The sequence below is a fragment of the Rhinatrema bivittatum genome, chromosome 2, assembly GCF_901001135.1.
Source record: "Rhinatrema bivittatum chromosome 2, aRhiBiv1.1, whole genome shotgun sequence".
Lineage (NCBI taxonomy): Eukaryota > Metazoa > Chordata > Amphibia > Gymnophiona > Rhinatrematidae > Rhinatrema > Rhinatrema bivittatum.
The window spans coordinates 734,883,502-734,896,632 of NC_042616.1; the positions used below are offsets into that span (position 1 = coordinate 734,883,502).

General features: G+C 49.7%; 1 protein-coding gene across 14 annotated transcripts in view; it reads left to right on the forward strand.

The window, feature by feature from the left end:
* The first annotated feature begins 10,094 nt into the window (after positions 1 to 10,094).
* The window catches only part of LOC115085632 (uncharacterized protein C8orf76 homolog), a 112,095-nt gene continuing 109,058 nt past the window's right edge, over positions 10,095 to 13,131 (forward strand). For 13 of the 14 annotated variants that reach the window (XR_003854916.1, XR_003854915.1, XR_003854917.1 and 10 more), the window contains exon 1: positions 10,095 to 10,231. Coding sequence is in view for 2 of the 14 variants with exons in the window: in XM_029591888.1 (XP_029447748.1) it covers positions 10,124 to 10,231 (108 nt within the window). In the remaining 12 variants the exon portion in view is untranslated. Of the gene's footprint in view, positions 10,232 to 10,765; positions 10,924 to 13,131 lie in introns of all 14 variants that reach the window. The other variant, XM_029591891.1, reaches the window with a different exon arrangement.

Below are 13,131 nucleotides of genomic sequence, written 5' to 3' on the forward strand. Positions count from 1 at the left end.
ACCCCGCTGCTTCCTCGGATTCGGCGGATGCCCCCCCCCCCCAGAGGGGGATGACCCTAGAGCCCTCCGTCTTTTTCGTAAAGAGGAATTAGAGCCCCCTCCTCCCTTTTGTTTTGCAGGAGCTGGGTCTGGAGAGTCCGTCCGTGGATAATCTCATGGCCTCCCTCCCTAAGGATATGAACCCGGTTCTGGGAGGGCTACGGGCTCCTTCCTCTGCCTTTCCCTTCCACCCCATGCTTAAGCTCCTTATCCTGCGGGAATGGGAGGCTCCTGAGGGTGCGCTTCGGGTGGGACGTGCGATGGATAAGCTCTATCCCCTCCCAGAGGAGGGCTTGGAGCTGTTGCGATATCCATCGGTGGATTCTTATGTTTCTGCAGTGGCTAAGCACACTACCATTCCGGTGGAAGGTTCCACAGCCTTGAATAATTCACAAGATCGTAAGCTGGAGGCTCACCTGAAGCGCATCTTCGACGTTCTGGCCCTCGGGGTCCGGGCGTCTTGCTGTAGCAGTCTCATGATGCGAGCGGGCCTCCAGTGGGTCCAACAGTTACTCTGTGCCCGGGAGCTTCCGCCAGGTGAGGCAGAGCAAGCCGAACGTCTGGAGGCAGTAACCGCTTACGTATCGGACGCCCTCTACGATCTGGTCCGTGTCCAGGCGAAGGCGATGGTTTCGGCAGTGGCGGCACGGAGGTTCCTTTGGCTACGCCACTGGTCGGCTGATCAGTCCTCGAAGACCCGGCTGGGCACGCTGCCCTTCAAAGATAAGATGCTCTTTTGCGAGGATCTCGAGAAGCTTATGGACTCCTTGGCTGACAACAAGGTCCATAAGCTCCCAGAGGACCGCCCTAAGTCTTCTCGATCCTTCGCGGCCTCTCGTTCTCGCTTCAGGGGCCAGCGTCGCTTCGCTCTTCAGGGCGGGGAGGTTCTGCGAGGGGGTCTTCTCGTGCGCAGTCCTGGTCGCAGTCCTTTGGTGGCAGACGGCCCTTTCGCGAGGGCCAGCTCGTGCGTGCCACCGCTAAACCTGCCACGCAATGAAGTTCAACCGACCCATTCCTCGGTTCCTTACCTCGGCGGACGCCTCTCCCTGTTCTTCGAGGAATGGGTCAAGATCACGTCGGATCAGTGGGTCCTCGACATTATCAGAGACAGGTACGCTTTCGACCTCATCAGGGAACTTCCAGATCTCTTTCTTTTCTCGCCTTGCGGCCGGGCCAAGAGGGACGCGGTGGTCCAGACTCTCTCCAAGCTTCTGGATCTGGGAACGGTGGTCCCAGTCCCAGAAAGGGAAATTGACGCCGGCCAGTATTCTATTTATTTCACCATGCCCAAAAAGGACGGGTCCTTCCTCCCAATATTGGACCTCAAGAGGGTCAATCAGGCTCTCAAGATCCCCCACTTCCACATGGAAAACCAGCGGGCGGTCATTGCGGCGGTCCGCCCCGGAGAGTTCCTTGCTTCCCTCGATCTCGCAGAAGCTTATTTTCATATTCCCATTCACTGCGACTATCAGAAGTATCTCAGATTCCACATTCTCAACCAGGACTTCCAGTTTCGAGCTCTCCCCTTCGGTCTCGCGACCACTCCTCGCACCTTCACGAAGGTCATGGTAGTAATAGCGGCGGCCTTGCGCCGGGAGGGAATTCTCGTCCATCCCTATCTGGACGATTGGCTCATCAGGGCCAAGTCAGAGACCTCTTGCCGGCAGGCGGTGGATCGCGTCTTGGAGCTCCTTGCCTCTCTCGGGTGGATAGTGAACTTTTCCAAGAGCAAGCTTCAGCCCTCCCAGGAGTTGGAATTTCTGGGAGCCCACTTCGACACCCGAGTAGGCAAGGTTTTCTTACCTCGGGCGCCAGCCCTCAAGCTGATCGATCGGGTCCAGACTTTGATTGCCCTACCTTCCCCGACAGCCTGGGATTATCTCCAAGTCCTGGGATCCATGGCTTCTACCATCGACCTTGTCCCCTGGGCTTTTGCTCATATGCGTCCGTTACAGAAAGCTTTGCTGTCCCGTTGGCAGCCAGTGTCGGAGCAGTTCCACGTAGTCCTTCCGTTCTTGGATTCTACTGCCGATGAATTACAGTGGTGGCTGTCTCTTCCTCATCTTCTGCAAGGGATGCCTCTTCAAGCTCCACAGTGGACAACAGTGACCACGGATGCCAGCCTGTTGGGCTGGGGTGCGGTCTGCCTTTCTCAGTCCACCCAGGGGACATGGTCCCAGACTCAGTCGCGCTGGCACATCAATCGACTGGAAACTTTGGCGGTCCGCCTGGCTCTTCAGGAGTTCCTTCCCCTGATCCGCGGCAAGGCGGTACGAGTCCTGTCTGACAACTCCACCACAGTCGCCTACATCAATCACCAAGGGGGCACTCGCAGTCCCCTGGAAGCCTTAGAAGCCAGCCGTCTCCTCGCTTGGGCGGAGCGTCACCTACAGTGCCTTGCGGCCTCTCATCTCCGGAAGAGACAATGTTCAAGCCGACTTCCTCAGCCGGCAGTCGCTCTATCCGGGAGAGTGGGAGCTCTCGGACGCGGCCATAGCTCTGATAGTGGACAGGTGGGGTCCTCCTCACCTCGACCTCATGGCGACTCTGCGCAATGCCAAGGCCAATCGGTTCTTCAGCCGCTGGAGCGAGCACGGCGCAGAGGGCATGGATGCTCTGGCTCTACCTTGGCCAGTGGACATCCTTCTGTACGTGTTTCCCCCATGGCCACTGGTGGGGAAAGTTCTCAGGAGAATTGAGCTCCACGGGGACCGGTGATTCTCATCGCTCCCGAGTGGCCGCGAAGGCCGTGGTTCGCGGATCTCATCAATCTAGCGGTGGACGGGCCCCTGCACCTCGGTCATCTTCCTCGTCTCCTCCGGCAGGGGCCTGTATATTTCGACCAGGCCGATCGCTTCTGTCTTGCGGCCTGGCTTTTGAACGGCGTCACCTGAGGCGCAAAGGTTATAGGGAGGAGGTCATCTGCACCCTGCTGCGAGCCCGGAAACAGTCGACTTCTCTGGCCTATGTGCGCATCTGGAAAGTTTTTGAGTCCGCGTGAACGGAGGCGGGTGTCCCTGCGCGCTCCGCCTCGATTCCTTTGATTCTTTCTTTTCTTCAGAAGGGTCTCTCTAAGGGCCTCTCCTTCAGTTCTCTACGCGTTCAAGTCTCTGCGCTCGGCTCTCTCCTGGGTCGGGTGGGCAGTCATGCCTTAGCAGCTCATCCTGACATGATTCGTTTCCTGAGGGGCGTTAGACACCTCCGCCCTCCCCCCCTCTCGGGCCACGTGTCCGTCGTGGAGTCTCAACCTAGTCCTTCGTGCTCTCTGTGCGGCTCCCTTCGAGCCTCCTCGCCACGCTACGCTCAAGGATTTTACTCTAAAGACTGTCTTTCTGGGCTCTATTTCCTCTGCTTGCCGGATTTCCGAGTTTCAGGTGCTGTCCTGTCGGGAGCCCTTCTTGCGTTTCTCGGATTCCAGGGTTTCTCTCAGGACGGTTCCTTCCTTCTTGCCTAAGGTTGTCTCCGCTTTTCATGTCAACCAGTCGGTAGAACTCCCAGCGTTCTCTCCGGAGGAGATTGCGGGTATGGCGGGTGGCGACCTTCGTCGGCTAGATCTAAAACAAGTCTTGCTTAGTTATCTCCAGGTCACTAATGACTTCCGGGTATCGGACCATCTCTTCGTCCTTTGGAGTGGTCCCAACTGTGGTAAACAGGCTTCTAAGACCACGATTGCGCGGTGGTTGAAGGAAGCCATTTCCTCTGCGTATATTTGTCAAGGTCGTTCGCTTCCTGAGGGTCTGAAGGCCCATTCTCTGCGTTCTCAGGCTACTTCTTGGGTGGAGAGTCAATCTGTCTCCCCACAGGAGATTTGCAGGGCCGCCACTCGGACTTCTCTGCACACTTTTGTTCGGCACTACCGTCTGGATGTACACGCTCCGGTGTTTGGTTCCTTTGGGCGGCAAGTGCTTCGAGCTGGACTGTCTCGGTCCCACCCAGTTTAGGGAAGCTTTGGTACATCCCACTGTCTGGACTGATCCGGGTACGTAAAGGAAAGGAAAATTAGTTCTTACCTGTTAATTTTCGTTCCTGTAGTACCACGGATCAGTCCAGACGCCCTTCCCTGTCTGTCTTCTGTCCTCTCGAAGCTTGTTTTCTTGCAGGTCTGCAGATTTTCATATATTTCTTTGTGCAAGATTACTGAGCAATTACACCGGAAGCCTTGGTCGTTTCTTATACCAAGTTGATGCAAGAGCGTATAGGTATACCATGTTTTTCTACATTATTCTATATTTGCTCCGTTGAGCTTTACAGTTACTTGCTTGATCCTATTCTTGGGTTTGTTGTTTTATGCTTTGACATACGTTATACTGAAGGGGTAGAGGATAGGCTCTGTCCTGATATAGGGCATCCTTCAAGTTTTAGTCTGTCTCCACCTGCTGGAAAGGAGGCTCAACCCACTGTCTGGACTGAACAGGTAAGAACTAATTTTCCTGCTTTCTCATGGCATTCCTTGGCTCAGTCTCTTATGGCATCCTTGAACTGCTTGATATACAGCCTGGTTCTCACAGCTTGTTTTTTTACTAATTTTTTTTTTGTTATAGCATTGGAATTCCCAGGAAAAATAAAATACTGAAAATGGCCCCTAATACTTAAGAATTTCAAGCCATCCTACCCCCACCACCTACTGAGATTATTTAACTGTGAATATCTTTGATGGATGATTTGTACACAGCCAGGGACTGATGCAATACTGAGGGCGAAAAAACTGGGCGTCCAAACTAGGTGCATTTTTTTTTTCAATGTACACACATCCCCTCTTCTGGGCACCAGGTACAATAGTAAATAAGCTGCCGTGTTAAAAAGGGCATGCTAGGGATCAATTGTATGTCCCTACCATGTCCATGGCATCAGGTGCCCAGGAGCTGTGGCTGTCTGCTGGTTAGGAAAACAAATGCTCAATTAATGAGCATCTATTTTCTTAATCCATGCACATTCGGGGGTTAGGAAAATGGACACTCGTAATTTGAGCATCTGTTTTCCTAACCTGACTGCTGTCAAGATTTTTTTTTTTTCATGCTGCTTCCTGGGGTTCCTCCTACCTAGTATCAGGTTTGGTTTTTTTTTTGGTGAAGGCTTGGAGCACTTGAAAATGCCAGCTCGTGCGTTGGTAGTAAGTTTTGTGTGTTAAAACATGCACGTTGGATGTACGGAGATTTTTTGCATCAGGGTAATTAATAGCTAATAGCCTCGTCTACATGCCATTTACATGTGATGAGCGCTAATAGCTATGCAGTGGTTTGGACACGTGTTTTGGATGCGCTAATGCCATTGTAGAATTGGGAGTTTTTCTAGCATGTCCCAAACGTGCATCCAACTATTTAGCAAGCTGTACACTAGGCTGAGCACGGTGTATTGCATCTGCCTGAAGAATGTGGGAGTGTCACTATAAGGGACTGATTTCTTAAGTCTTTTTTTTCTCCCCATTCTGTGACTATATGAAAAAAGCTTGGTAAATCAAGTCCTAGCATGAATCTGGGAAGGCGTGCTTAACCCTGCATTTTGTCCATGGCTGCTTTTTTCCTTGGGCAGAAGGGAGAGTTATCCTGGGCTCTCTTTATAACAGAGGAACCTAATGCAAGGTCCTTAACACAATAGGCAAATATTAATGTGATATCTGTCCTTATCTATCAATAATTGCCATGTTCAAATCATCAAATCTCTCGGACAGGTAGCCATCCACCAAAATCTGCCCAGAATCTGGTAAGTGGTTAAGGTGGTCAGCTGTTCTCCTTTCTTTTAGACAGTCCTTTTTTCACCTCCCCCCCCCCCCCCCCCCCCCCCCCTGTCTGGGAGTTCAGTCCTTGTGCCTGGTCATAAAAAAAAAAAAAAAGAAATTTCACCTAAGCAGAGCAGACTTACAGCAGTGTGAGGGAAAGGCCAGAAGGCAGCAGGGATGTGTGGGATACCAGCAGCAATAATGGGAAAGCACTGTGGATCTGAAGATGAAAGCAAACTTAATCTCAGGAAGGGATGGGGAAGTCGGGGAAAATTTCTGTCCTAGGATTGAATCAGAGGCAGTCACTCTCTGTAAGGCAATTTACAAGCTGTAGATGTTTGCTAGGGGAAAGGAGGAATTAAGTGGAAGTACTTCCTGATGGTGTACATGAGCAACAGTGTAATGTTTGCTGATCGGGTGGTTATCGTCACCCTAAAGCAGTCTCGTGGCCTTCGTACTGACCAAGATCTTCACGGCACAACGCTATCGCCACCAGGCACCTTAGATGTGTGTGCGTACTTGTGCCTTATCTAGGCTCCGCACTAGGAACTCTTTTGTCTTCCAGATGACACCAACCTTGCCGGGCTATTTAAGCATGGTCTGTGCAGCAACACTGCCTCAGCAACAAGACCTCCTGCTTGCTATAGTGTGCGTTGCTCCAGTGTTTTTTAACCTGCCTTGCCTTGTCCAGACTGCCTCCTCCAGTATACTTTGCTCTCTCCAGGTTGTGCTGCCTATAGCCTTGCTTCACCCCAGGCCCTCACCTGCCTGCCCAGTATTGACCTCTGTTACGGACCTGTACTACTCTCTTGTCTGCTGCCTGCCACTGATCTCTGTTTCGGACTTTGACTATGCCTTGCTGCCAGCCCTGACCCTTGGCCTGATTCTAGTATCTACCTGACTGCTACCTGCCCTGACCTTGGCTCAGCTCTGGATTCTCACTTCTGACTGCCCTGTTGGACTCTCACCTAAGTCCTGCTGGCCCCTGGAACCCAAGGGCTCAACCTGCAAGGAATGGGGCTGGAATAGGTGAAGGTCCAACCATATTCCAGCCTAGAGGTGTGTTCATCAGTGGTCAGTGAGTGCCTAGGAGGTTCGCCTCCTACGCTGCATCAACCACACCACAGCACAAGTGCTGTGGTATGGTTGCCATTACAAACAGCACAGCAGCAGACAAGTGTGTGTGCTTGTATGTCAGAGAGAAAGCGAGTGTATGTCTCAGAGAGATCTGGTGCTGGGTAGAGAGTAAGGCAAGGGGGAAGGGATCTGCTGCTCAGCAGGGAGGAGTGAGAGACAGGAGAACAGCACCAGGACAGGCCTAGATTTGGGAAGGAAACTGGAACTAAGAGTCACAAAATGAGACTCCAGCGGTAACAACTCAGACCCAATGTCAGGAGGGAATGGTGGATTCCTGGAATGCCCTTCTGGATAAGGTGGTGAAGACAAAAACAGTCAAAGAATTGAAAGAGGCATAGGATAAACACTTGAGCCCTAAAGGCTAGAGGATGGAAATAAGAGTGCATTGGAGTAACTTGCTGGTGCAACAGTTAGTACCATTAAGCAGTAAGCCTTGATACTTTTGATGCAACTGCAACATTGCTCTCCACTTCAATGGCAGGAGAAAAAGGGGAATTGGATTTAGGCAACAATCAACAAGGGTCTCGACTTTTTCAGTCTGGGAAACTGATAAGCATAGGGGTAAACTGCACGGAGCAGCAGTTATTATCCTTAACAGAAGGCATGGGATTACTACTCTTATCCAATAAACTTTGATTCTTTTGACACAACTACAACATTGCTCTCCGTTTTGATGGTGAAAGGGAGAGAAGGGTAGAGAAATTGGATTCAGATAACCAACACAGGTCCTGATTTTTACGGTCTAGGGTACTGATACATAGACATAAGAGGAAGAGCACAGGATTTTCTATGACCAAGTCCATAAGCAAAGCACATCAAGCAGCACTATCTGAATTTTCAAGAAGACTCATCACCCAGTAAAAATGTGGCCAACAGTACATTTTTTATGGGTTATCATAAGACTTGGGGATAACTGCACGGAGTGGCAGTTGCTACCCTTATGAGAAACATGGGGGTAACCTGCACAGTGTGGCACATACTACCATATGAATCTTGCTAGGCAGGCTGGATGGAGCATTTGGACCTTTTCTGCCGTCATTACTATGTTATGTTAGATTTGCCAATAGGCCTGTGCCTAGGGCAGCAGATCAGATAAAGATTTGTTGCCTCCCATCTATGCTGAATCTCACTGTGATGCTGTGTGAGCAGTCTTAAGCTTTACAAGGGGGCTGGAGGACAGAATAATTTGGAGTCCAGCCTTTCTTCAAAGAAAATGTTTTATTCACAGTGAAGCAGAACAATAACAGAAACAGCCTGCTTACTTCAGCAGCATATATCAAGACTTCCAACAGTCTGCTTTCCTCCATCTCTGTTCACTCCTGGGCCTGCTCTCTTACAGGCCGATACAGTACAGTGCGCGCCGACGGAGCGCACTTTTAACCCACCATTGGACTTGCATTTTCGACTTGCTAGCATTACCCCTTATTCAGTAAGGGGCCGAAAACGCGCGTCCAATCCCCCAAACCTAATAGCGCCCGCAACATGCAAATGCATGTTGATGGTCCTATTAGGTTTTCTCGCGCGATTCAGAAAACAAAATGTGCAGCCAAGCCGCACATTTTGCTTTCAGAAATTAGCGCCTACCCAAAGGTAGGCGCTAATTTCTTCGGGCACCGGGAAAGTGCACAGAAAAGCAGTAAATCTGCTTTTCTGTGCACCCTCAGACTTAATATCATGGCGATATTAAGTCGGAGGTCCCGAAAGGTAAAAAAAGTAAATTTGAAGTCGGCCCGCGGCTGTCGGGTCGAAAACCGGATGCTCAATTTTGCCGGCATCCAGTTTCCGAGCCCGTGGCTGTCAGCAGGCTCGAGAACCGATGCCGGCAAAATTGAACGTCAGTTGCAAACCCGCTAACAACCACCGCTCCGGTCCAAAAGGAGGCGCTAGGGACGCGCTAGTGTCCCTAGCGCCTCCTTTTGCCTGTTTTTACCACCGGGCCTCATTTAAATACAGAATCTCGCGCACGGGAGAGCGGGCGTTTGCCCGCTCTCCCGCGGACTTTACTGTATCGGCCCGTTAATCCCCTTCCGGCTGTGCATTAAGGTACACAAGACTAAATGTCTGGTCCTAGTCTTTTAAGGGAGTCTTGATATACACTCCATTACACTCACTAAGCAGAGAACAGGAGGGTAGTGTTGAGGCTGGAAGGGACAGAGTAAAGAAAAACTGCTCTACTCCTTATTACAGTCCCTCTCATTTTGTCCTTTACAGGGTACAGGAGGAAAAGGTAAGCCAAGAGCACACTGCAGGGAGCAAAAAAGAAGACACTATGAACCCTAATTCAGCCCCTCTCATCCAGTCATTCAGGGACAGGAAGAGAGTAGGTGAGTTTGGAACAGATACAGCAAAGAAGCCTGTGTCTTAGACCATCTGCTTTGTTGTCCCTTGACCAGGGTGGAGGGAGAGGAGAATGACAACACCAACAGTGCCTAGGGGCAGAAAAATCCTAAATCCGTCATTGCACCTGGTGTTAGTCAGGGAGAGGGGTTCAGGAATCTCCTCCCGGAACATTGGGAGAGGGGGAAGAATTGAGGGGCCTGGTTCTGGGCAGGAGGAAGATAGAGGGGTTTGGGAAGGGAAAACGATGTAGAGGAAGAGGAAGAGGAAAGAAGGAACAGGATAGCTCCGTAGATAGCAAGAAAATTGTGGGGCAAGAAACTACATAGATGGTAAACTCTGGTGCACAGAATTCTAAATATGCTATAATCTATTACGGTAGGTTGTATTTCTTATTTACATTTTAGTAATAATTTGTAATATCACTGTAAACATTTGCATATATACATTCACTTCAAATTATATATGCAACTTTTTGTCCCGCATTTTGTCCTCTTTTTTTTGGAGGCAAGGGTCCTCCTTTTCGGGTACTGCGAGTTGACCGCCCTATAAATGGTTAAAGTGGCCCTGGCCCTAAGAAGCTTAGAGGTCTTGAACAGTCTATTAAGAAGTTAATTTTCCAAATAAATGCTCTTCCTCAATTAAATATTTATTCAAACGCATTAAAACAGGTTAACAGTTTATGTAGTGGCACCATCATCGTGAAGATATATATTTTTTAATTTTCAATCAAAACCTTCCACTCACTTTCATAAAGAGAATCAGGAGGGGGGCTTTGTAAATAAAAGTAAAGTAGTGAAGTGCTGGAGAAGGAAACGGCGGCGGAACTCGCGCGCCGGCCCTTTGTTTCTGTGCGGAGCTTTGTTCCGACATCCTCGCTCGGCCCCCGGCGTCATGGAGCCACTGGGGTGGGAGTTCGAAGAGTCCTTGTTTGACAGCGGCAGCGAGATAGACACCGCTGCCCCCTCCTTCCCCTACACCGCCAAAGCCTGCGCAGCTAAGGTGAGTCTCTTGCCGCACGCTGAGACGGAAAGGCTCTTTCCGGCACAGAGCGATGCTTTAAAGTTGATAGGAGCAGAAGAGGGTTAACGAATCTGGCAGCTTCGCTCTCCCCACCCCGTGCCAAGCTCAGTATGAGGTTACCAAGCTGGGGTTATTGCTCGCTTATAGGTATTCCCAAATTATAGCGTTCACCGGTGCATAAATACATACATGCATAGATTCATGCACATACATACACATCATCTTATTTGCAGGCTGGCCTGGCCGTCGCGTTCACACGTTCTCCTTTCTACATTTTCTCTCTCTCACACTCTTGCTGCAATACTTCTATTCTAGTTCCTGTGCTCATCGATATTTCAGTACCATGACGCTCACACACCATCTCACCTAGGCACTTGCACTGGTCACATCTAAAAATGGATCCTAATTGGCTTGAAAGGTTAGGTCTGTCCTCATCTTTGGATATTTTTATTGTCTTTATTTATTGGCACGGTTGTTTTCTTTTACTCCTCCTTTGGCTTTCATGTAAATCAGAAGACGCCCAGCTTGGATTTTGGGAATTTACCCCATTCGATTCACCCTCTCATTCAACCCAGCCATCACCAGCTGCTGTGCTTTCTGCTGAGAGATAAGCTACACTTCTTATTGGAACTCAACAGAAACTCACTCTTGAACCATTCCTCCCAGTGGCTGTGAGTATTGCCCCTGCATATGGCTTGAGGAGCTTGGTCCTGGTTCAAAAATGAATGGTGTCCAATGGTGTCCTGCAGACATTGGGCCAATGACAGCACCCAATGGGTCATGGGGGTAACTGTATCTTTGGATATGTTTGCATATCATGGAGACTCAGTATATGTAAATTTCTCATGTATATTCATTGTGGATCTCCTGAAAACCCAACTGGCTGTGGGGTCCTCAGGACAGGTTTGGGAAGCCCTGTTTTAGGGACTTTCATAACAAGCAGGGGCATTAAGGATAAATCAGTTCACAGTTTAATCAGCTGTCCCAGATTGGAAAGTGTTTAAAAACACAAAGTCTCAAAGATCAGTGCCTAATATTGCTTTGGATGTTTTATACTTATTGAAACAAACTACCAGTGCTTCATTTATTTTATTTTATTTTATTTATTTGTGTGCTTTTATATACCGAAGTTTGGAACAATCCTTCACTCCGGTTTACAGATATAACAACGTATTACAGTAAACCATAACAGACATATTGGAACATTGGTAACAACGTATTATGTATTCATTAGGTCATAAAACACAGGGAAGCTGCTAATTCCATCTCTTTAAAAAAAAACGTTTTGCACATGATGCTGAGTGAAGACTGGAATCTACATCCTTCCTGTTCATACCTGGATCAGTCGAGAATCCTGGGTTTTGCCTCCCTTCCAGCAGATGGAGACAGAGAAGGTTTCACTGACACTGGCATATAACCTGGTGTGCCACCTGCAGTCCCTCAGTATTTCTCTGTCTCCAGCAGATGGTAGAGATGCAATCCCTGCAGTCCACAAAAATAAATAAATAAAAAGGAAAAAGGGGATTCAGAAGATAATTTAAGGTATTCCTCCCAGAAGTTTGCTAGGCCCTGGTGGGGCTAACCCTCCCGGTTCTGAGGTGGATGAGCAGGGGGTCGGGGACCCTTGCCTGGCTTGATCTTTCACCTCCAGGGGTGTATATCTGGTGAAGCCAGTTCCCTCTCTCCCAGGAGGTTGGAGTCCCACAGCTCTTCTGCCACAGGAAAGTACCCTTTGTGTTTTTCCTGCCTGATATTTTATTAAAGTTTTATATTAAAAAAATAAATAATAGAGCGGACAGTGTTATAACAGCTGGGGAGGCTGCAGGATGAAGCTTGAACTGGTCGGTAGTACTAGGACAGATGTTCTTGAGCGGCAGGGTTTGTCGGCTGCACAGCACAGCGGTGCTTGTTTGCCACGCAGTCGGGCCTCCTTTTGCCGATGTGGCACTTTTTTTGTTTTCCTGAGATGGCACGTGATAGTGCTTGCAGCTCATGCAGCGATGCGACTGGCTTTCTTGCACCGGGCTTTGCTCCTGCTGTGTCTCTGGTGGAGAGGGTGGGTCGAGGCCGGCAGAAGCCACGCCGAAGCATCTGCCTAAGCAAAAGGCAGGCGTGGGAGCGCCTTTGAAGTTGGCACACCCTCCTCCGCCGGGCGCAGAAAGTCAGCCATGTTTCCTGGGGCTGAAGGCACTTCAAGGCTATTTCTGGGGTTTAAGGATCTTCCTCCCCCATTGTCTCTGATAGTGCAAGGCTCTGCTAATAGGAGGAAGCCCAATTCTGACAAAGAGGGGGATCTTTCCAGAGATGGTTCAGAAGAACCCGCAATGTTTTTGTCAGAGTTTGTGCTGCTTATGCATCAGGCATATTTAGCAGGAAAGGCAGCTGGGAAGCAGTCATATCAGGGCTCAGGGGCTCTTTGGTCTGCGTCCTGACAAAAGACCTAGAAGCTCTAAGGATCAGTTCTTCGTTGAGTTCACAGGGTCCTCAAGATGCAGGGCAAGTGCTGGAAGTCCGGATGTAGACGCCAAGGATTCAGTGGACAGGGGTTCCTCAGGTATCTGCCTCTCCTGAGCCAGCTGCTCTTGATAATAGCCCAGATGTACCAGACTCAGAAGGAGGGCTGATCCAGGTGCCAGGTGCTGATGGGGATGACCTGATTGTGGTGCGTCATTTTCTGTAAGAAAGAATTGTGACCTGTAATCCCTCGTATTCTGGAGGAACTGGGGATCAAGGTTCCTCAGGAAGGGTCTGATCAAGAAGGAGTGGACCAGGTCATGGATGAGCTGAGGGGCCCAATGAAAGCCTTCTCTTTTCACACATCAGTGAAAAAGCTGGAGGTCAGGGAGTGGGGCACTCCAAAGTCAGGCCTGAAGGTAGGC